The 23,425-nt window shown below is 37.6% G+C and overlaps 4 protein-coding genes across 6 annotated transcripts; 3 read left to right on the top strand and 1 right to left on the bottom strand.

The window, feature by feature from the left end:
• Positions 1 to 141: 141 nt before the first annotated feature.
• LOC141906348 (putative N-acetyltransferase camello) lies at positions 142 to 903 on the top strand. The gene has a single exon (XM_074795596.1). The coding sequence runs from the start codon at positions 142 to 144 to the stop codon at positions 901 to 903; it is 762 nt and encodes a 253-aa protein (XP_074651697.1).
• Positions 904 to 1,631: 728 nt separating this feature from the next.
• Positions 1,632 to 2,663, bottom strand: LOC141906347 (uncharacterized). The gene has a single exon (XM_074795595.1). The coding sequence runs from the start codon at positions 2,661 to 2,663 to the stop codon at positions 1,632 to 1,634; it is 1,032 nt and encodes a 343-aa protein (XP_074651696.1).
• A 2,224-nt stretch (positions 2,664 to 4,887) lies between these two features.
• LOC141906346 (membrane-associated progesterone receptor component 1-like) lies at positions 4,888 to 8,156 on the top strand. Its single transcript, XM_074795594.1, has 3 exons — positions 4,888 to 5,203; positions 5,942 to 6,097; positions 6,724 to 8,156. The coding sequence occupies exons 1-3, from the start codon at positions 4,888 to 4,890 to the stop codon at positions 6,831 to 6,833; spliced, it is 582 nt and encodes a 193-aa protein (XP_074651695.1). The 3' UTR covers positions 6,834 to 8,156.
• Positions 8,157 to 11,231: 3,075 nt separating this feature from the next.
• On the top strand, positions 11,232 to 23,311 carry LOC141905713 (angiotensin-converting enzyme-like). 3 transcript variants are annotated; one of them, XM_074794697.1, is made up of 12 exons: positions 11,232 to 11,405; positions 17,551 to 17,718; positions 18,134 to 18,249; positions 18,558 to 18,715; positions 18,806 to 19,050; positions 20,219 to 20,410; positions 20,555 to 20,828; positions 21,389 to 21,615; positions 21,815 to 21,962; positions 22,122 to 22,220; positions 22,522 to 22,644; positions 22,837 to 23,311. In XM_074794697.1, the coding sequence occupies exons 2-12, from the start codon at positions 17,589 to 17,591 to the stop codon at positions 23,006 to 23,008; spliced, it is 1,884 nt and encodes a 627-aa protein (XP_074650798.1). In that variant the 5' UTR covers positions 11,232 to 11,405; positions 17,551 to 17,588; the 3' UTR covers positions 23,009 to 23,311. The 3 variants fall into 3 exon arrangements, with proteins under 3 accessions (XP_074650798.1, XP_074650801.1, XP_074650799.1); XM_074794700.1 differs by lacking the exon at positions 11,232 to 11,405 and adding an exon at positions 13,931 to 13,995; XM_074794698.1 differs by lacking the exon at positions 11,232 to 11,405 and adding an exon at positions 15,184 to 15,341.
• Positions 23,312 to 23,425: the final 114 nt, after the last annotated feature.

The following is a 23,425-nucleotide window of genomic DNA, read 5'->3' as shown; positions in this document are numbered from 1 at the left end:
TAGATCACGAGTCTAGATAAAGCTCCGTTCTGGTATAGGGTCGTTGGTGCTGTTTTTATTTCGGTCACAGATTATAGAAGCACAAAGGCTTGAAGAGTAACCGTCCACTTGTAGTAGGATCTGCTTTTGATTTAAAGCTTAATGTCTGCCTCTGATCAATTGGAAGTTTCAGTACGTCCTTATCGACACGGTTACGACGATATAAAACGGATAGTTCATATATTGGACGCTAATAACTATCGAACTGGCTACACGGATGGACTTCCGAATGCCGTGAAACAAACTTATATTCAAGTGATTTTACTCTCTTTGGCGCTGGTCACTTTTGCGGTGACTGGTTCATTTCTACTGGGGTTAGCTGCACCGCTGATATTTCTATTCGTAAGAACTTTATACTATTGCTTGTATTTCGGTGCTTTTCCTCGATTCTGTTGCGGCGATTTGAGAGATATAGAGAATGTTTATCAATCAGAACCGGACTCGAACTTTTTCGTAGCTGAAATAAACGGTAGAATTGTCGGTTATGCGGCTATCGTAAATGAAGATTCTTTGCACGAACGGTTGGAGGAATATTCGAAATATAGAAACGTCTCCAGCGGGAAACTGGATTCCGATGTCGATAGCGATGTAAAAATAGCGGAACTGAAGCGAATGGTGGTTGATGTATCGTTTAGAGGTTTATCAATAGGTCGTAAATTACTGGATCATTGCGTCGAGTTCTGTAAACAGAATAACTATGACAGGATTCACCTGTCCGCGGTGACCGAACAAATAGCAGGTCTAAGGCTGTATTCAAGATACGGATTCAAACGTGGTTTAATTGAATACGAACGATTTCGTTCTGTTTTTATGATATGTATCCAACACATGTCTCTCAACTTAGATGAATTTCGTGCGAAATGATTCGATCACCCAATTTGAGGTGAACACCATTCTCATGACGGTATCATTTTGATCAAAATATAAACAGTTCTATTGAATTTTTTTCAAATCTTCGTTTATTCAATCTTTCCATTGAGCAATTTTTGCATTTAAAGATTCGAAGCAAGTATGGCGGACATTGACCACGAACCTTTATATCTGATGTTACCGACGCAGACACCCTGATTTTATTGCTGTGACCCCACAACTTTATATAGTTAGCATGGAAATTTCACAAAATGAGGGCTTTTTCTTTTATTCAACTTGATTATAAAGTAGACAATCCCTTTTATTCGTACAGAACTGGTATAATATCGGATATTTAGTTGTTGTCCAAATGTACTTCATGTACGCATGTAAAACACCTATTGATCTTCACAATGCACTAACCTGACTCCTAATCAAATATTCAAATAACATTAAAAAAGAATCCATTTCTGCAATCGATAGTTCGCGTGTCTATGTTTGTGGTCCGATGTTTCAATCTCGCGGTGTAATGATACATAATTGTGAACCTCCTGTCGTTACTGTAAACATGTAATAGCATGTAATTTACTTATCAAATCTATATTTTCCAACTTTCGGGATATTTTAACCTAAGCATACCAGCTGTGAATATCAAAAACATCCAAACATCGCCTGGGGCTATTTTCCTCCTTAAAAAGTGTATCTATATGTTGTACATAGATTTCATGTTTCGTGTACATTTTCTAATGATTACAGAAGTGTCGCATTGAGTCGATCCAACTTCGGATTTTTTCGACCACGAAGTTTTTCACTTCATCCCCGGCCAGAATATACACGTAGAAATTGATGGCACTGTTAGCGGCGTATAGACTACCGGTAATCGAAGATCCGACCATGATCGCTTCGGGTGAAATACTAATAAATGTTGAAATAAGCATAAACGACGCAGTTGGATAGGTGAAAATTACAAATAATATGGATACCGTCATTACCATAACCGTCGCTTTCCTAGTCGAAGCTGCCTTCGTGGCACCAGCACCAAAAGACTGGCTTCGTCGCAGAATAATCGACAACATAGCGTTAAGAGCAAGGATACAGAATGTGGGAAAGTAAACCGTGATAACAGTCGCTATTTGAAAATGAACGCTTCTCCATCGATTCGCCATGACGCACGTTTTTCTGTTGATATGATGCTTGTATTCGACTATGATTAATAAGTAGATATAGACGCAATAGATGATGACCGCCAGGGCGACGACGACTTTCCGCGAGAAGCTAGGCGTTGCGATAGTTCTAGCCGAAAATGGCCAGACTACGATAGCGAAACGTTCGGCTGTAATAACGATTACCATCCAAGAACTGATAGTGTCGTTCACCATGCAGATATATTCGTGAACGGCGCATGAGATATTACTGGAGTATGTCATAACGAAGCGAGGCAAAGATACGTAGTTCAGAAAGGGAACTGTATAGGCGAACAGAGTGATCATGTCGAACACAGCCAGTCCGGCGAGATACTGGGAGTAGGAGAAAACGCGGAATTTACGGCTTGTCATCACGAGAAAACTGCAAATGTTACCGAATATCCCGGCTATAGCGACGATTGGTAGCACGATCAGATTGTAATAACGCATAGAAGAAGTGGCAGTTTGACTGCGCGGCGTGTCCAGTACAATGGACGTGTAAAGTGGCAAGCCATAGTAGGTCGGGTCGACGAGAGCAATAGTGGAATCGTTACCACTATTCGACGACTGATTCGGAAATGTCGATGACATCATTATTCCTCTAACCTTATTCTCAGCAAATAAAAAACTATTAATAATCCATAATGCCCATTATTATGAATCAGATATCCATAATCAATTATTTAGCGATAACGATTTAGTTGTATGCAGCCAATACGGCGCCACTATTTTCTTGCGACAAAAAAACTGTTTCAAGATTCACCGCTACTTTTTAAAATCACACGAGCATAAATAGATATCAATATTAGTTGATTGTAAAACTCGGTAACAAGATGGGAAAAGTCTGGCCTACGAGGTACATTGTTAGTTACAATATTGATATGAAAAGTTCATATGAGTTGCTCAACAAGTTCGCATTGATGATTAGATTGTTGAGATGTCCGTGATAGTTAAAAGTTTCTGATGTTTCTTCATATGGGTGTACTCTGAACACAAGAAACGGTCAAATGTTAGAATCCGCGGTTAAGAAGTTCCAGTCACCCTGTCGCCCAGTCGCCCAGTCACTCAGTCGCCCAGTCACACAGTCACCCAGTCACCCAGCCACCAGTGGTATCACAGTCGGCGAATCTTCGAATCACGTCAAAATGAAGATCCGATTCACTACTAACGTATGAAATATGTTCCTACAATCTTGCACCTGTATTTTACACTCAGCCGAAAGTTGCACGTCAATAGACCCTTCCAAGTCGGTTCAGTGGATGGAGTGGACGCAAACCCTGCCCCAAAGAAAAAAAACTATGCGTTTTTCATACGCTCGGAGTGAAAGGAAAATATACGGACGATAATCAAGTTATCCAACCATGTTTTGTTCGTACACAATGATATACACTGATCAATGAATCTTCAACGAATTTATTCGGAATAGCAAGAAATGTACATTGAATGGGTTGCAGTTGTTTCATACCCGGCTGAGAATGAAAGGAAATCCATTAAAGGTATATATATATACAGGTACGTTAATAAGGCTGGTTGAGATGACGTAGTAATTACTACTGTCGATGATTGATGAAAGGAAAACAGCTAATCAGAAAAATCTCGCCCAGCTACACTGGGTCTACACTTTCTTAGACATTAACACGGAAGCTTTCAGTGCGGGTTATTTGTGTTTTGATTATCATAGCGCGTAGGTTTCGGGAATGCGAAAAAATCTGTGGCGAACGTAACCTGGGCCTAAGTTTATGCGTACGTAATGGACTTATAAGTATATCAGTACACTTATAGATCCAAAAAGAAAACAATTCATATTGAACACTGATTTATAGGACTAGGTACCCTAGTACGCAGGTTTGGCCAAATCCACACCGGCATTGCTTTATCCATGGACGTATAAATTAGAGTAGTGAAATATTTTGATGATTTAATGGTGTCATCACTATCGAGTCACCGAAGTTCGAACTGGGTTCCATTGAGTAGAAATACAGCAGAATATGGTAAAAACTACGTGCCTCACAAACTAGACGACCATAAAATTGACAAATTGCTTCATAGAAATAAATCACCTTTTCTGATGACATTAACAAAAACCGTAAACTTAATGGGAATTTTCTAATTATGTATACCACGTAGCTATCGATCTTGAACGGTTGGCAACACGATGAGATCTTCTCGCGTATCATCTCAGTTACCACAGCGCTGTCGATAGAACTACTAGGTCTCTCTGTAGATTGATTCTTCAATTTTCAATCCCAGAAAAGTGATGGCGTAAGTATATATGTATTTATGCAGGATTTGTAAGTATACGCGAGTATCCTATGGACGTATCTTTGTGGATTAGGGTCGGTCGAATCCATTTGTTTTTTTGCAAAAAGTTCAAGTTTCTGCGCACACTGGATACAACTGGCCGCCATCCTTTTATGGACATGGCTAGATTTTCAAAATTTGTCGAAGCGAGCACTAAAGTATACTGCAGTTTAGAACCACTATAGATTTGTCACAGTCACGTGTCTTGGGCGGGGAAACGTAGTCGGCTGATCTCGAGGACAGCCGCGCGAGGGACAAGGGGAGGACTGAATATATGAGTAGGCTCCTATATTTGGTAACGTTAGAGGATTATTGTCAAAGATTCAGACTTAATAATTGTGACCGCAACGTTATACGGCGTGGTGAAATTAAACTTATTTAACTCAAACTCGATACGTACCGTTAATCGGCGGAATCGGAATAGTGTCATAATATATAACGGGACTCGAACTCAACTCATCGATCCTGCGCTGTTAGGTGTGAACTAACCCTTAGCGTCATCGAATAAAACAACATGGCGGACGAGGCGAAACCGATCGAGAAAGACACGTCAGAAAACGGAGCAGTTGCGGACGTTCTCGCCGAACTATTGACGTCTCCGATCAACGTAATATTACTAGTAATATGTCTCGTGTTGATTTATAAAATCTTCTCTTCCCGCAACAGATCGAAACCGGTCGTAAAACCAGAAATACCGAAACTGAAGAAACGGGATTTCTATTTGAACGAATTACGTCAGTTTGACGGCACTGGTGAACACGGCAGAATTCTGATGGCTGTCAACGGCAAAGTATTCGATGTAACTCGTGGAAAACGATTTTACGGACCAGGTTAGTGATGATCCTATTTTTGCATCTCTGTTTAAATGTTAATTGGTCCTGGAGCGCAGCGCAGGCCCGGGCCGGGGTGTGATAAACATTCAAACACCTGTTACCAATATTCACAACAAACCAGTCAAAATACGTGCGACAGATGCCAGACGATTTAAATTCATAGATATTTCAGTTTATCTGTAGTGGCACGTGCATCTCTAATCAGGGGCCAGTTGCTCAAAGACGGCAACCAATGGTTGAATATCATAGAACAGTGAGCTTACAATATTGTCACCAAGACAACTATCCATTGGTTAACTCTTACCCACTTTTGGACAAATTTGTCATGTTCACCCATCCAACAGCGTTGTATATGCTTTTTATTTCAACGGACCCCTGATCAGCTGAAGTATAAAACTACAGGAGTTATTAAATTACAACTGAATTCTAAGCTTCAAACAAGTGTTTTAATATCAGTTTTATTGGAGATATCTTTCCTTGCCCCAGGAAATATTAAGTTGAAATCTTAACTCATATTTGGTGCACTTTCAGGGCTCCTTTTCTTTAGGTTTTTCTGATTAATGCATTGAGTTATAAGCTGGTCGAATTTAGCTAAGTTTGTCTAACTGGTGTTTGGGTTGATTTCCCACTACACTAGTGTCATAGGCCTAAGTGATATTAGTGTTATGGTTAGGTTATGGTTAGACACCAGTCACTGACCACTGATTGTAAATGGTATTGTTTGTTTATATACAGGTGGGCCGTACGGTGTTTTTGCTGGACGCGATGCTTCCAGAGGTCTAGCGACATTCTCTCTAACTCCTGACGTATTGAAGGATGATATCGATGATCTCAGCGATCTCAACAGTATGCAGATGGAAAGCGTTCGAGAATGGGAAATGCAATTTACAGGTTCGATTACAATTTCCTTGCAGAGATTCCATCGCGTTATCGCAATATACCAAAAATTTGAAAATTCCACTCAAAACTAGACCCTAGGGTGAGACTCGAGTCCATAAGAAGTCTTAAATCTTATGTTTGCATTTAGACCTGAGATGGGCTTAAATCTAAACATTCTAAATGTTTAGATTTAAGACCAGTCTAAGCCCATCTAGGGTCTACACTAAATTTTAGCGTGCAACTTCCCCCAGATAACTGCTTCTAATTGGATTTAGATTTACGTAAAACTGGGTGTGAATTGATTTAGTAGAAGAATTGAATCAGTTGAATGTGATACTGGCACTCACCAGATGGCGCAACAAAACACCTGGGCCCGGTTTCATAGACTGAGTATCAAAGTTATTCTTAGGGGTAAATCCTCAATTTGGGTGACAACCTCCGTAGTAACAATGAGAAACCATGAATTAACCATTAACTGACGAATTTCAAAACATTCCCAGGGACTATTTTTCTTCCACATCATCCCACATCTATGTAACCCTGGCCTGGTTATTCCTAAACGAAAATCTGGTTCATTTTCGATGAAATTCGAACATTGACCAACTTGATATTTATTTTAATTATCTTTTTTTTTCCAGAAAAGTACGATTACGTTGGGAAGTTATTGAAAGCGGGTGAATCTCCAACCGAATATTCTGACATCGACGACGAAACATCAACCGATGCAAATAAATCCAAAAATGATTAGAATATTTTAAACGAGTAACGAAGAGTATTAAAAACTATAACTAATTATTAGAAAGTGTTGAGTATCGAGTATAATTTCCTAATTACTGGAAAATCCTAGCATAATTTTCCTACAAATTTAGTTATGATGTTTACTGTGCCTAGTCTATATCGTGTTTATGAAGTTCGTACATTTCAAAATTCCATATCGAATCAACTGTAAATTTAATCTCGGATATACAGTGAACCCTCGATGATCTGCAAGCTTAATATTTGTCCCTACAGTGAAGGATAATCATTAATTATAGCCTCAACTACTGTCAACGATTTGAAAATTCCACTATACACCAATCTAGACCTGTTCATCATAGTTAGTTAGGATTAAAAAACTGCAGCTTATTTCATTAATTTCGATTGTGATAACTTTGAGAAAATTATGTTTCTAACGCGCGAACTAGTCGCATGCACACTTGCGCATATATGATGTTTATTTTCTTGCCTGATTAAGAAGAGATTTTTGTAAATTGTAATTTGATGGTGTTTGGGCCATTCATTCAGTAAAATGTGCATTCACGGGAGATGGGGATGGTAGAAATAGGCATCAATATCAGGAACCACGGCACAACTTTCATATGGAATATTTTCATACTCCTGTGTTCCACCAGATTTTACGCTGCGGCCGAATTGGCCAATTCTTGCTGATGCACATATAATGTTCAAGGCTGAAACCTGCAACATCATACTTAAATCACCAGGCAAATATACGATAAACAGGTGGACGACATGATGCGGATTTATTTATTTTGTATGGAAGAAAAAAAGATATGCAATTATGTATTAAATCGTATATACCCGGTACCCAGAATTGCTTTGAGGAAAACCGGAATAGAAATTAAAAGAGTACATGTACATTTATTCATACATGTACATTTGTACGTTTATGAAAACTAAGTTAATAAAACTATATCGAAATTCGAGAAAAAGTAAAGAAATTAACAAAGTAAAGTAAAGTATAACTGGATGTGAATCTGAAGCTTATAACCGTACAAATATATCGTGAATTTGATAAGAATGATACATTTTGGGAAAGCTAGGCCCCTGGAGTTATTTTAGCCCTGATTGCATGCGACACTGAAATGTCGTATAATCATGGCTATTTAGAAGCGCCATATGCAGTTCAGTGATTATGAATATATGAAACGCTAATTGAATTAAATTATAGACCTTGAATAAACATTACTTGTTATTATTTAAACAGCTATGGATGTGAACACGTGTATAGATGTCTGTGTAGATAAGTTCACTACTATTTAAAAAATTATTATCATAGCATTCTATATGTATATGAAGTGTATATATATATATATATATATATACATGTACCGGTATACATGTATGTGTATATATATATATATATATGATGTGCATGCAAGCTTTTGAAATTGAATTGCTTCTTGCATCGTATTCAGATTGGCTTATTGTGCACTGGTTGATAAGCTTTGATCGAAATCGAATAAATCGGTCAATTATGTGCGACCTGTCGTTTTAACGGAGATATTTTGAAAACGGACCTGTTTACCCGATATTTAGTATCTTTTGATCTAGAGAATTTATATCGTTCAGGGCCGGTTTATTTGACCGCGCTAAATTCAGAGTGATTCTTTGTCTACGATTATTCAACCCACTGTAGTACTGTATAAACACCTGATCGTAATATATTATAAACGAGTTTATCCAGTCTTAACTGTAAAATTCCATATTTTCCACGGGTTAAAAAAAGAAAATTCATATCACTGAATATCAATTATTGTGTTCGCTGCTAATGAAAAGTAACAAATTCGTCGATTACAATCGTACGTGTGATTCATGTGCTACTTGGGGCCAAGTTCGTCTGCTTGAAACGTTCTACAGTCAAATAGATTCCATTACCTATAAATAATGTCCTATAATTTCGTTCGTGTCTGTGGCGCTTTGAGACGGTATTGGATACGGTTTGGTAGAATTATTCCTCGAGTTGTCTGTAGATTTTGCTTGTGAATGGAAAAAAAATGCTTGTTTATATCTGCTGATGAAATAAATTCGCTATCAGCCTTCACTGGGTACAAGGTACTATAGAATACCGCAAAGAAAAAATGAGTCTGTGAAATGTAGTTTATTTCGATGTTTTGATTATATTCAATTATTTTAGTCATCATCAGGAATTCTCTGTTTGACTACAAGGATATAGTTGATACGTCGAAATGAACTGGTAGCTATAGGAAATATTTCAGACGCGTTTATTGTAACAGCTCATCAAGATTATACAGGTACAAGGTCTTCGTGGCTTCCATCATTTTTTCCGATGAACCGCGCTACGAAGCGCTTGAAAATCTTTTTGTATACTTCATTTGAGTTCTTAGCTAAGAATGTGTAAAAACGGTTACATGTTTAAAATGTACGTATCTTTTTAAGAACTAATAAATTATATCTGGAATTCAGTAAACCGTTTCCCGAAGACGCACCAAAAATACTTGTATAAAATCTAATAATCCGGTGATTTGATCACTATCAGTTTCAGCTTGCCAGTGTTCTCCACAACAGGTTTTAGAGGGGGCGGCCACCCCTTCAATTTTCACTTCCATCCCTCTGAAAATCTGCCACCCCTTAAAGAAATATCTTCTGCCTCTACCAGCGTGGAGGTCAATATTCTATGAGTGCTGATAATATTACTTGGAAATATATTGAGGTTATGCGAAAAGTAGCGGATAACCCAAACATTGAGCTCGAACTTTCTATATTTTTAGGGGGATCGATAGCCTCGCTACTTCAGCAGCTACGAATGTCTTAGACTTATCAATAAATGCTTCAAAACTCCAGCATACGGAGAACACTGGTTTAAGTTTCATATATAACAGAATTTTGATAGGCTTGTGTTCCCTAAGCACGATGTAAATATGTATTATATAGATAACCCTGAAGTAACAATATATTATCGTATTATTAAATGATTATATCTAATGATGTAAAATGTATAAAATTTGAATGAATTTTATTTTTAATAAATCTAAAACTGTCCGGTATTTTACGTTATACGTCGCTTTGGATCTTTCTGTTCTCAGTAAGAGGTTTTCTATCGTCAAATACAGTGGAACTAGCTCGTTATTACGATGGTCGTACAATGTACATCCAAATCTCGATTGATATAGATACATAGCTGAGATGCTGGAAATCGTCGTGATGAATTTCGGATTTCGTCTAAAACAAGAATCGTGAAAAGGTTCCACGGTAGAATAAGATGCTTTTCGGTGTTTCAGTAATAACAAAAACGAGGAAAGAACTTGTCGGTTAAACCGGGTTACAACGAACTTCAGGAGACTGCAGGGGCCGGTTGCATAGTCATGGCTTAGACTTAAGACCAGTCTAAGACCAACTTAGTTCTATAGCTATTCTAACAACTTAAGACCAGTCTTAAGATTTAAGACCACTTTTGGACTTAAGTCACGACTGTGCAACTGGCCCCTGGTTATAACCGACAGTTTGTTAGATCTAGAGCGAAACTATTAGAATTGTTCTGTTTGCGACGAAATGCTGGGTTTGTAAAAGCAGATAAATCGTTCTAAACCGATTGAAGTCGTTATAACAAGGTTTCGCTGTCGGTTATCCTACTACACAATCGTACATTTTCGATAAGTCAGGTCGAGTATCCGAATATTGAAATGAATAAGTCATATTGGTAAATTGTTTTGATGTCAATCAACGGCGAGTTAGATATAAATAAACATTAGGCTAAAACAATTGATACATAAAAAATTTTTTTCAACTTCAAACATTTACGCACTGGTGACTTAAACAGTAATAATGAATGGTTGTTAACGATTTTCAATTGGTTTCCTCGATGCTTAATGTCAACTTCGTTTGCGATAGAGAAACCAATTAGATTTCGTTTGGCTTCATTTTGCTAATCTACTGATATCAGCTGTGAATATCGAGAAGAGAAAATGACACATTGCCAGAAGGTAGCGTTTCCGCTCTCTGCAGTATCGCCCGTGTGACTTGTACTGATGACGTTACTGAACTTGTAAATGGAATTATACCCGATAACTCGTCAGTGTGGTACCTGCCCAAAGGTAGGATTCAACTTCCTTCAAAATATGACTGGTATCCAACAAATTGGCCATCGTCACTTTGCTCTCTGGTCACTTATACCTAATATATACTTTTTACATACGCAGCAGAGATAGGTTATATTTCCTTTTCAACTCGAGCTTTTTTCTGTCGCCCGAATCAGAAAATAAGCTGTAACACGATTCTCTAATCCAATGCCTTTGTCTGTATGATACACAATGTGTTACGTAATGAATACTCAACTCGCTCGCTGTGGTAACGAAACATATGTCTATTCTATATACGTATAAATATATATTTCTCGAGTCAGCGACTGAAGTGTCTGTCATGGTAGGTCAACATTTCCGAATCTACGGCTCCACAGAAGAGCTACTTATTCCTGTCGATTCGGCCGTTCTTCGATATTAAAGCGCTAGTAATTGAATTCATATCGGCTTGAACTGGGATGATATACTTCGATTACTTCGTTCAGCGAATAATCTACCACAAGGTAAAACATCAGAAATTACTAATACGATCTTTATTTCTTCTGATAAAATGTAGTGAAAACGATCACGCTTTCGAAGCTTTCGAATAAACTGGAAATATGTATATATGTACATTACCGGATCGAACAACAGTAAATAGAACGGTGTAATATCCAACCTCTTCAGTTACCGATCGATGTTGATATTTTGGATTCCAATTGCAATTGGTATACTGTATTATGAAGCTTATCATGCGAGTGTACGGATAGTCACTGAGCTAATATCCGTTCAATTTATTCCACCAGTTTTCACTACGTTACCAAAAAACGTTTATATAATGATTTTCCAAGAAATGTCGACCATGTTCAGCTAGTAGCGTTGCATTGTGCGAAAAGGTGAAGATTTGATCTTGAATGAGCGGGAATTGCCCCTCTACATTTGATGATTGACCGAATTTTGATTCGGTTTGGATTTTTGTCCTCTACAAATCCTCCACACCTACCGGAAACTAAACGGGATATTTGAAATTGGAAATCGAAGTACATATAAAGTTGTACGATTGGTCGAATCATTAATGTATCAAGAGACTTTACGTCAATGGTCGAGTTCGAACGTTTTCCCTTCTTCTTAAAAAAGTGGAAATTTCGGTTTGTGTAAACAATCTTCGATCGAGCCTGGACCGGCTGAAGTGACTGAAGATCGTTCCACCGAAGTTCCACTGTCAAATACAATGATTTCCTTTGTTTTCGATTCTGTGAGAAACTGAGTATTCACAATATAGCGAAACAATACACGATGTATCAATTATACAGATTTACACTAAAACCCACAGTTTCTCCTCACAAACGAGAATCAGTTAATAATCTATGATCATTATTATTATCGGCGGACACTGGCGCATGACGGAGGGAGCTGCAGCGTGTTTGATAGTGTTTATTATGTATGAATTCTCCGATGATGATTAGAGTAAAAGCTTTTCGTCCCGCTTTGAATGAGCTATCATTGGATATACGTATTATGATACTATTTATAGGAAAGTCAGACGAACAAATCTCAAAATAAGACATCGGAAAATCGTACACGTGTGTGAACATTTAGTAACGTGTTTATCAGGGATAGATCTACAAAAATTAAATGTGCAGGAAAATAGGAAGTGAACGTAGATGTTTTTGATGAAATGCGTCAGAAAAGATGCAATTTTCGAGAGTATAAGAGTCAAACTGGCAGGTTATAACGATTTCTGTCTTGGGCGACGTCAGTTTGGAATAAGGTGGGTCCCGACCCTCGAAATCCCCTTAAATCTACCCCTGATTATTTATTGTCTCACATCGCCATTAATTCGTCTTCTGTCCTACACCATATACACCGTACTGGTTGAAACAGTCTCCGCAAAAGTCCATAAAAATGAATGTGGGGATATCATAGAAATGAACGTAGAATTTTCAGTAAGTCATGAAAAATTTACGGTTTCAAGTCAAAGTAAGAAGACTGCGCAAACAATTTACACAGTGTCGTCTGATTTTTCTATTTCCGTCCGTCGTAACCCGAATAAACATATCGATGAACGAATTAGTGGCAACCTTCGATCAAATGATGGTTATTTAGTTCGTTTTAACGATGAAGAAACTACAGGAAACTAATCTAAGCTACAAAAATCGAAACCGTCTCCGGTAGAGAAACGTACGCACTCTACGCTTTGTTTATCTAATATTTAAGGTTGGCTTATGTTCACAAATCGCGCAAACAGACAGCCAGATGAAGGGAGACTCTCCGAGAAAGAAAAAATCGGTTGATCCGAAATAAGCCGCTCTCGTAAGATCCTACATATATATGATGACTGGTGGGTGATGTTATTCGTTGAGCTTAAACCGTGTTTCCTCGACAATTCGGTCAATATCAGACTTATGTGTCTTACGTGTATATGATTCGGTACTTTTCTGCTAATACGCATTACGAAAATAGAAGGTCTCTAAGATAAGTTTACGCTTCACGGTTTCGCGCGCACGACCGAATCGGGTCAGTATCCGTTGGTAACGCTACATAGGCGGGAAAATGGTGCCGAAAAAAACCACTACGATTCGTTAATGCGGGAGTGAACTGAATAATGAGTTTGCGGCATTAAAGTACTGAATACCTTACGTAATCAACGATTCTCATTTTTAAAGATGATTTAGTCTCGCGTGTATTTATTCGCCTTCTGGCTGAATCAATAAATGGATTAAAGTAATGAAATTTTGCTCGCTAGAATTGTGTAAATCTAATATTTACATGATATATTCACTCGACAGTAACGTCGTTTCATTACGGGACCGATTTGGTCGTTTTTGTATCCCATCGAGTCTTTGCTTCACGAATAATCAGCAATATCCGGGTTTATTTTATTTCGTTTGCATCAACGATGCCTGTTAATCACCAATAACATTTGTAATAATATTCCGTCAAAACAATTCAACCGATAAGATAATATTTTATAGTCAAATATAGAGAACGCACTATAGTTTTAACGGCTGTGATATTTTCCGAAGTGTTCCCTATAAAACGTTTCGATCCCCGTGAGATTGACGATGGGCATCGGCTGAGTTTCGCGAGAGTCATTTACTCAATAAGAGTTCGGTAAATATTACGTTTTTAGCCACGTGATGGGGATATCTCGAACATCAGTTGATAAAATGACGGCCAGCGCCAGATGAATATTGATATGCATCCATTAACCAGTCCAAATATTTAACCGGAATTACCGTATTGGTGCCGTACACCGCATAACCGTTAAACGAGTTTCCCGTTTTAGTTTCATTTTGAGTATTGAAGCCTTTACTAATTAAAATATTTAAAGCTTTTTTTTTACTTGGTACTTTTTACTTTTTTGAAATTTTTCTGATGTTAATCTGAAGAATCAATTTGGGGTCTCGTAGGAAATTTCGCATTCCACGTCATTTTTTGTCATGGAATCAAATAATTCACGATTGAGATTGATAAGAATATATCATGAATAAGAATGATTTTCTACGCGTCTGGTATAATACAACTGGAGGTATTGCGTATATTCACCACAGCAATAGTCGAGAGTCAACTGAGAACAACGAAGACAAAACCCGGCTATTACTTCCGGTCAAGGTAAACATTTCCTGATGTGAACCAGTCAGAATAAATGAATGAATGCACATTTGTTTTAGTCCTTTCTAATTCCCATGAAATAAACAAATGACGGTATACTGAATCCTTCTATAGTTATGTTCACAGTTAGATTTTGTCTAAAATCCTCTATCTTCTAAAAATGTTTTCAATCATCATAATTAAATAAATGTACGTATCTCGAGTTCATCCTGTTTTGTTTGTAGTCGCTGCCCTTTTTGTTCTAGCCTTTTCAGCCCGTCTAAGCTTGCTCGTATTAAACTATATGTCGTTTTTCTTATTCAATTGTCTTCTCTTCTCTTTATCTTATTGCATTTTCCTTATTTTCTAGGGCTGCTTTCTCGTACAAGCTAACTGTTGCTTCAAAGCAGTCTTTCATCTAATATTATTACATTTTCAATATATACATATATACTGTTTATTCATTGATTCTGTTAAGATTTCATATGAAAAAAATTAATCATATCATATCACATATCATATCATAAACTGATATTAGAAATTACGTTTTATCCAAATTACACGACAGTAATTGAGAATCATCTACCGACGATGGTTCAATATGGAAATGTTTTCTTTTGCTTGTGATTCGAACTGAAGTTGAATCGTGGAGCTCGATCATCATTGGTTGTGTCGCGTTCATCATATAAACAGCTCGTAATAGGCGCGTTAAACAGTAGCACAGCTGTAAACGCCGCTCATTCTGGATATAATTGACATCTAAAATACTGTTTCGCTCTCTGATCAGTTTGATGAAAGTTTCTCGTGGATTTTAGTTGTTTAAGAGATTTTTCGAACGAACGTGAAGAACGTTTCGTATATATGAGGTACGTAGTTTATCAGCGATCGCAATGTAAATGATTTGTATATCCGCAGATCTAAAACTCGGGGGTAATTTTTGTACAGTTCTGAATCATCTATAAAATTTCAGTCGAAGAATTTTCATTTCTGAATATAGTTTTAGTGAAGTATTCGTTATATATCGGATTGATAACTCTGAGACTTCGAGAAACTTTCTCCTACGGATGTTAGCTCATATCCCATTTTAGTAAACCTAGTAATATACAATGATAAGAGATTTATTTTCGTTTCGTTGCACGTTTCTAACGTTAGATATCAAATTCTCCATGGTTTTATGATTGTTGGCTGCTGGTCATACACTTTAGCAATAGCTGTTCGTTCCAATATTGACACAGCTGAAACAGGTGAATCGAATAAATACCAGAAGTCGTTAATCTATAACTAATGTTTATATGGAGCTTCTGTAAAATACTGTTAATGATAATGATTATGGTGATGAGAATGAGTGAGTCGTAGGCTTAACTATAACCGAAATTTTCATTTTCAATCTATAATTATGAAGAAAAAAAAACAAAATTTTCATTTTTTGTGTTATACCTCGACCTTGCGAATACTGTTGAAAGTTTACGGTCGTGGGTTCGATGACAAAGTAACGATCGCACACGAAAAATAATGCAAATCCACTATATGAAATATAGTTTAATTACGCGTATGAAACCGCGCACAAGTTGCCATTTTGACAATTAAATGAATTGATAATTCAGAAAATTTGATGCAGAATATTTACCACATAATAATATTCTAACGGATTTGACCGATTAATTATGCGGCTTTACTTTTTGTGTTAGAATTTTACTCTATTTCACCATTATATCCAAATATCAGCTGCACATATAATGGAAATGAAACCAATCAAATTCCAGAAATGTTTTTTTTTCTTGGTTTGATTCCAGCAATCTTTATTCGTTCGCGTTCTGTGTCAATCTATACGGTCGCCTACTTATCTGTATCTGATATTCAGAATATATATTGCCATCTTTTACTCGTAAATATCTCGTTTCTACCTGTGGGAAAATTCTTAGAATAAATTCCTCTGCATGTTTATATGATAATAATAGAGATATGGATAAAGCGAATCTATCCGGTTTACTGTCCGTTCTAATAATCAAATAGGCGCATTTCCTTTCATCTCGTAATTTCATTTGTTAAATGGAATTATAAATAGATTGTCCACAATCTTTACTAAACCGATTTTCGAGGCGACATTTGCTTTCATTTCAAAGTTTTCTTCGTCTCTTAGACAAGTAGAACTAGCTACACGTCGATGATAGGATTCTGTCGCGTCGGCCGGTCAGCAGTCGGTGTGGAGATAAAAACAATGTCAGATTAAAGGCGCGCTATGTTGGTAAATCCCTTTCATCGTCAGATCCTGTCATCTTCTCTGTATAGCCTAAGCAATAAACATTTCCCTCAAAAACATCGTGTGTTTGTGTGTGTGTACATCACTGAAGAATTATCCGACACCTCTCGATAATCGGACCACGATTTCGTCTGAAGGCTATTTCGTGCCAGAAATCTTTAGCGATACGTGTTTGCGGAGCGGTGTCGTATTTAGCAATTCGATGGCGGTCACAACTTCCTTAGAACAAAGATTATTTTGTCAGCTCGTGTCGTGATAGTTGTATATACGTGTATATATATTCAGCAGCGCTGTGATTAAAAATAAATCCGCGTAAAGAAACGGTTGAAATCCTGTCTCTTATCAATGATTTCGGAGAAGTCCTATAAATGGTTCTCGGTGGATAGCTACGTGCATTTCGGGCGCATCGAACGCGTATGAAGAGATTTGAACAACTACGAGTTCGACGAATCAGTTGTCGATACCACATGTTGAAATAAACACATTTCCGAACTCATGAAACCAAATACAGCAGCAAAATATACTCCTCTTATTTGCGTAACTTCAGTGAGTTCGAGTCGGTATCGTTTTCTTTGAGGATAATAATAATAATGATAGTATTGATAATGATAATGATGTATTTCATCATCAATTAAATCGATTACAAAATAACAGACAGAATTAGTAGATTGATGATAAGGACCTGAACAGAGCCCTCAAGGCTGTACAATCACTAAGACGTTCAGGCCTATTGAGAGAAAAAGGCTTAATGATACGTTTATATCATAGTAATAGAAATAGTTTAACATCATATTATCGTAATTCATTTTTTTCAGAGATCTACTTTTAAGAAAAGAAGTTTCGAACTTATAAAATGAACCATGGATTTATTCGATTAACCATTGGTTTGTTATGTGTGTCGTTGATTTTGCTGGAAATACGATGCAGCCAATTAACAAGGTTGGAAGATGAATTCCTTGAAAGAGTGCTACGTGAGCAGGAAAGTAAGTTGATTCAGAGACACTTCCAGTGTGCGCGATTCCCTTTCTCCGTGACCTAAACCAGCGCTCAAGAATTAGTGATATTCGAGTGATCACGTCGGGAAACCTCGGTGAAACTATCGTTGAGTAAAGAATTGAATTATTGTAGCTTCCAGGTGTTTTCCACTTGGAAGTCTTGAAGTTGAATAACTAATCTGTCCTGTCTATACCGAGTAGCAGGTGTTTTCTTATAAACCGCAGCGGAGCGCATCTCCTGCAGTTCCAAAGAACTTCTTCTGCAAAATCGAGTCCATCTATTTCATTTGACATAAAGCTCATTGCACTATCGGTGCTACTTAACAGCAGGCCTTTAAAATAACTGTTCGGTGTCGAATTTTCTAAACTTCCAATCGCGTTCACGTCTTATTTCACCTTAAAGGTGCCGAGGAATGGCTGCGACAATACGACCAAGGTCTAACCAATTGGAAGCGTAGAAAATCCATAGCTGATTTTAACGCCGACGACGATCTCGGTAATGAAGAGCTAAGAAAAATAGTAAGATATCTTCAATCGAATCTAACTAAACACCGTTTGGATAGAGAAAGTGTCATAAATCACTCGAAACTTGGCGAATTCATCTACCGTAAATCGTAGTATATTTCATATAATTAATTAATTTTGATTGTAACTTATAATGTTTTATTTACGAATTAAATGAAAATTTAAAGTAGTAGGAATTAGTACAAAATATTGTAAAATAGGACGTTGAACTTCGAATGTATATTCGAAACTTAGCGAATTCATCTACCGTAAATTGTAGTTTATTTCATATAATTAATTAATTTTTGATTCGCTTTTGTTAGAGTTTGGATGTAGGAGTTCAGTTTGTTGAATGGTGCAAGGGAAAAGTCAACGAAGCGCAGATCTTCACCACTCGTTTCATGCATTTAAGCGATGATGTCCGTAGACAATTCAAACTCATCACTCTATCAGCTGCATTGCATAGTGAAAATGATGTCAAGTAAGTTTCACCCGTTTAGAAGGTATTTAATGTTTCTATATTTCACACTTAAGTGCGTTACGATTTTATGGTTGCGTTTTTTTTGCACAGGATAGTGGAAGAACTATCGCAACAGTTGGAAGTCATTTATAATGACGCAACGGTTTGCGTCGACGATGACGACGGGACCAAAGATTGCTTACACTTGACCCATTTGTCGGACATTTTGTCCAATTCTCGAGACTATGATAAGCTGCTGAAAGTTTGGAAAGGTTGGCGAGACGCGACCGGACCGAAATCAAGGAAGCTCTTCCCAGAAGTTGTTCAATTATTGAACAAAGGCGCGCGCGAACATGGTCAGTATCTAAGACTTTTAAGTTTTTGTATATAGAAAACGGTGAATCCGAGAAATGTGGAATATTTCCTCAGAAACAGACTAGATATTTGCAGTCTTTGCCGTATGAGCAATTAACTAAATAGCGTTATTTGCTGACACGCAATCAACTCATCATCGCCGTGTTCCTCTCAAAACCAATGAGATTGGTTTGTCTTGACACAAGCGCGTTCAATTGTGTTTATTGTGCAGGCGTGTAATTGTTCTTGGCTAAGATCACGTGGTACGCTCACTTCCGGTTTTACCGGAAATTACGTAGTGAATTCGGTTTTTGAAAATTTGAATATGTAAACTGAAAAGATCGTTGTGATTAGATACCCGGTGTTCACAGGAGGCTAAATTGTAGTCAAACGCTAAACTTCTTATATATGGCTCCCTTTAGTAAATGCTTGTTCTGCGATGACACGTTTCTAAACAGCGTGCGGTCATTCTGTCGTTGTGTTACTGGTGAGTTGATGTGCTTTCTAATAGGCCATTATTTTGTCAACGGAGACGGTATATTTACACTTACACAGCTGGCGACTAAATAAACAACCTGCGCTATAACTGCAATCCGCACATGATTTCGACAAAAAAGAAAATATTGTATCCTGAAGAGGAATTACTTTTGTAGTCTTTATGAATTCCACATATATGAGAGTTTTCCATGGTTTTCTCGGTATTTTGCTTGGATTTCGATGTAACTGTTTCAGTGACTTTCAGGGAACACAGACACAGAGAACGGGACCTTATCAACGACACCCGTTTGACTAATTGAATCAAAGAATCAATTCGATACTGGAGGCGTTTGACTAATTAACTTTGTTCGATGGATAGCTAAGAGTTTCTGTCTAATTACACTAGTTCGCCTGGAGGAAAGTCCAACATGATTATGGTCAATGCTGAACATATTCCTCGTCAACTCTTGTCCACGTTTTCAAAAATCTTTTACTTTTTCACTTGTCTTTGTGCAAACATTGACCGTTCCACCAGAACCAATCACTCTTCCAAGGAAACTTGAATATCTAAGTAAATTCTATCAGATTTTTCCACCCGTCCTAAAATATTATGTGTTTGCGTTGTATGATACAAAAATGTACTTTTTGATATCATAAACTTATTCATCTTAATAAATGTTTTCTGATATTCAGGTTACGCGGATTACGGTGAGTTCTGGCGCGAGAGCGATACCGCTAACAAACGTTTCGATACGGAATCGTTGAATATTTGGCGACAGGTCAAACCGTTGTACGAACAGCTGCACGCATTCGTACGCTGGAAACTACGTCAGGTTTATCCGCATAAGATCCCCGCCCGAGGTCTTATTCCAGCTCATTTACTGGGTAAATATAATCGAAATGAAGTAATTTAGCAGAATTTCTTTCCTTGACCAATTTTTTCATTTTTCATATCTATTTCTATCTGTTTTGAATAACCTTTACTGTTCCGAAGACGTATGAATGTGTTTATATGAATCCTCCTTTCAGGTAATATGTGGGCTCAAAATTGGCAGGATATTGTAGACCTGATGTGGCCCTATCCGAATGCCCCCTCTCTAGACGTAAGCGATACAATGAAAAAGAAGAAATACACTCCACTGCGCATGTTCAAAATGGCCGAAGACTTCTACAAATCGATCGGAATGAACGAAATGACGAGCAAGTTTTGGAAAAATAGCGATATCCAAAAACCAAAGAACAGACGGATAAATTGTCACGGTACTGCATGGGATATGAACTCTCCGCATAGGGATGATTACAGGTATAGACCTATAGTAACTCACTTCTCCCCGATGCATTGGATACATAACTGGAACCCAGGTGTATTTGGGACTCGTGTGAATCCATCTCGAGCATATATCACGCGTTGTAGACTTCATCGCGATATTGACTTTAAATTGATTCCCACGAGTTCCAAATACGTTTTAGTACTGGTGAAATTAAAAACCGAGCCGACAACTACTTTTCATCGAATGATAAGAACATCCCAGTCATTCATTTCTAACCGCAATAAACAGAGATAGGTCTGGTAAAAGTGTCCACCACCAGGCGTGGGACTGTCACACCTGGCCAACGCGCAACGGTTAAGGTCAATAGGTTTTCTCTAATTTACTCTCTACTTGAAAAGCTCGTCTTCGTCATCACGAATCGCCTTCATGTTTTATTAATGGTAATAAAAGAAACTGTCGCGTTTCACTTGCAGGTTTCTACATATCACATCAGACCCCGCCGTTTCCATCTAACAACCACTTTCCGGACCACCATTCACACCCATCGACATAATACACATAAATTTGATATTATTGTCGTCAATGTTTTCAGGATAATGATGTGTACAAAAATCAACATGGATGACCTGAAGACCGTCCACCACGAGATGGGCCACGTTCAGTATTATATGGCGTACAGTAATCTACCTGCTTTATATCGATCGGGAGCCAACGCCGGGTTTCACGAGGCAGTCGGTGATACTATCGCGCTATCTGTTACAACGCCTAAACACCTAAAGAAACTTGGCTTATTAGCTGAAACCGATAGATTTGACGATTGTAAGTTAATATTGCATAGTTTATAAAACATGTTGAGCCGATTCCGTAGCCGAGACTTAAGTCCGAAAGTGATTGGCTATAGAACTAAGATGATCTTAGACCAGTGTTTAAGTTTAAGCCATGACTATGGGACCGGCTCCTTGAGATTAAAAACGAACGCTAACAGTTCTAAATTGATTTTATTAAATTTCTTCATTAGATGGTATGATGATCAACTATCTGTTCCGTCAAGCTATGGCCAAAATTATTTTCCTACCGTATAGTTTGACTGTTGAGACGTGGCGCTGGGCTGTATTTAACGGTAGTATTTCTGAGCAGAATTACAACCAAGCTTGGTGGGAATACAGGTTAGCCTATAGCAACTGAAGATATATTTCTGATCGTTAAAATTTCATTTCTTTCCTTTGGATTAGAAAACGATTACGAATTTTTCTATTGCATATTGAAAAATGAATGCATGAAAGGTATCAGCATGGATAATAACATATAAACTGGGTTTATTGCAGGAAATATTTTCAGGGATTAGGTCCACCAGTGGAACGCACTGAAAACGATTTTGACGCCATTTCTAAGTATCATGTGGCTCAATTTACACCATATATTAGGTAAAAATACAATATTACGTATAATAAGTTCAAAACCCACTATTCAGAGAATTTTAAAGATAAAAAACAAAATTCAATAAACCAAAATAATGGAGTTACGAGAACTCTCGATCGTCAGGTCACACCTATATAGTTGGGTTTAAACTGTTTCCACGTCAGAGTTCGGCTATTCTTCCAACACCACGCATTTAGATTGTGTAAAGATGGATATCCTGAAAATAAAGAAACTGGAATTTTACCATATCAAGTATATTCTGTTACCCTGGTTTCATTTGAAAAGCAAGAATCGTTTCTTTTTCAGATACTTCATCAGTTTCATAATTCAATTCCAATTCCAAAAAAAGCTCTGCTCTTGTGCCCGACAAACCGGCCCGATTCACAATTGCGACATATATGGTTCAGAAGCGGCTGGGAATAAATTTCTGTAAGTATACCAGGTGTCCTTCTGTAACGATTGTCTAACAAATCAGGATCCAGTTCCAGGGCCGCCAGTAAGAGTTACCTTGGAGTTTAGATTTTAGTTCATTTTCAATGAGTTAACTCTGCGTCGTATGTCAACTCCGGCGCTGGATCCGACTCTCTTCAGGAAACAGTTTGGTGCTATTTTCTTTTCCAGAGAAATGCTGTCAAAAGGAGCTGCTCTTCCGTGGCAAGAAACCATGCAAGACTTTGACCCAAGTTCACGTGGAAAATTAGATGCATCCGCAATTCTAAATTATTTTGCTCCTCTTCATGAATGGCTACAAGGCCATAACGAGAAGAGGGGTATTCCAGTCGGTTGGGATTAATGAATTCATGTCCGCCTTTCCTAATTTTGTTTTGATTTTGGATTCGTAATAGAAATGATTCCGTATCAGACTGTGTGTCAGTAATGTAGCAATATTTGGACTGAAGGCCAGCAGGGTTCTTCCTTGTAATAAGTTGTTCTTACAGTCGTTGGTTTCAGTAACAAAGGCGTACTACTATTCTTCATTCGGAAATTGTAACATCTATTTTTCATACACATTTGAATTCTGACTGACTTCTGGCGATTCATTTCTATACAAACACGTTTCTGTTGAATATAAATCGCGAGAGAAATATAGAATATATTTACGTCATATGATTTGCCTCATTTTTGTCAATCTCGTTTTTGTGAACTCAGGGACCTGTAAGATAGCCAAAATTTGACTTCAAGACCAGCCTAAGACCATCTTTGTTCTATA

The sequence above is a fragment of the Tubulanus polymorphus genome, chromosome 5 (genome assembly GCF_964204645.1).
Source record: "Tubulanus polymorphus chromosome 5, tnTubPoly1.2, whole genome shotgun sequence".
Taxonomy (NCBI): domain Eukaryota; kingdom Metazoa; phylum Nemertea; class Palaeonemertea; order Tubulaniformes; family Tubulanidae; genus Tubulanus; species Tubulanus polymorphus.
The sequence above is the reverse complement of the archived record's forward strand: the minus strand, read 5'-3'. Positions and strand labels throughout refer to the sequence as shown.

Bases quoted from the DNA above. Each gene is read 5' to 3' on its own strand.
- LOC141906348 (XM_074795596.1), top strand. From the start codon at position 142: ATGTCTGCCTCTGATCAATTGGAAGTTTCAGTACGTCCTTATCGACAC.
- LOC141906347 (XM_074795595.1), bottom strand. From the start codon at position 2,663: ATGTCATCGACATTTCCGAATCAGTCGTCGAATAGTGGTAACGATTCC.
- LOC141906346 (XM_074795594.1), top strand. From the start codon at position 4,888: ATGGCGGACGAGGCGAAACCGATCGAGAAAGACACGTCAGAAAACGGA. The intron at 5,204-5,941 runs GTTAGTGATGAT...GTTTATATACAG, and splicing joins AAAACGATTTTACGGACCAG to GTGGGCCGTACGGTGTTTTT. The intron at 6,098-6,723 runs GTTCGATTACAA...TTTTTTTTCCAG, and splicing joins ATGGGAAATGCAATTTACAG to AAAAGTACGATTACGTTGGG.
- LOC141905713 (XM_074794697.1), top strand. From the start codon at position 17,589: ATGAACCATGGATTTATTCGATTAACCATTGGTTTGTTATGTGTGTCG. The intron at 18,250-18,557 runs GTAAGATATCTT...CGCTTTTGTTAG, and splicing joins ATGAAGAGCTAAGAAAAATA to AGTTTGGATGTAGGAGTTCA. The intron at 20,829-21,388 runs GTATAGACCTAT...CAATGTTTTCAG, and splicing joins CCGCATAGGGATGATTACAG to GATAATGATGTGTACAAAAA.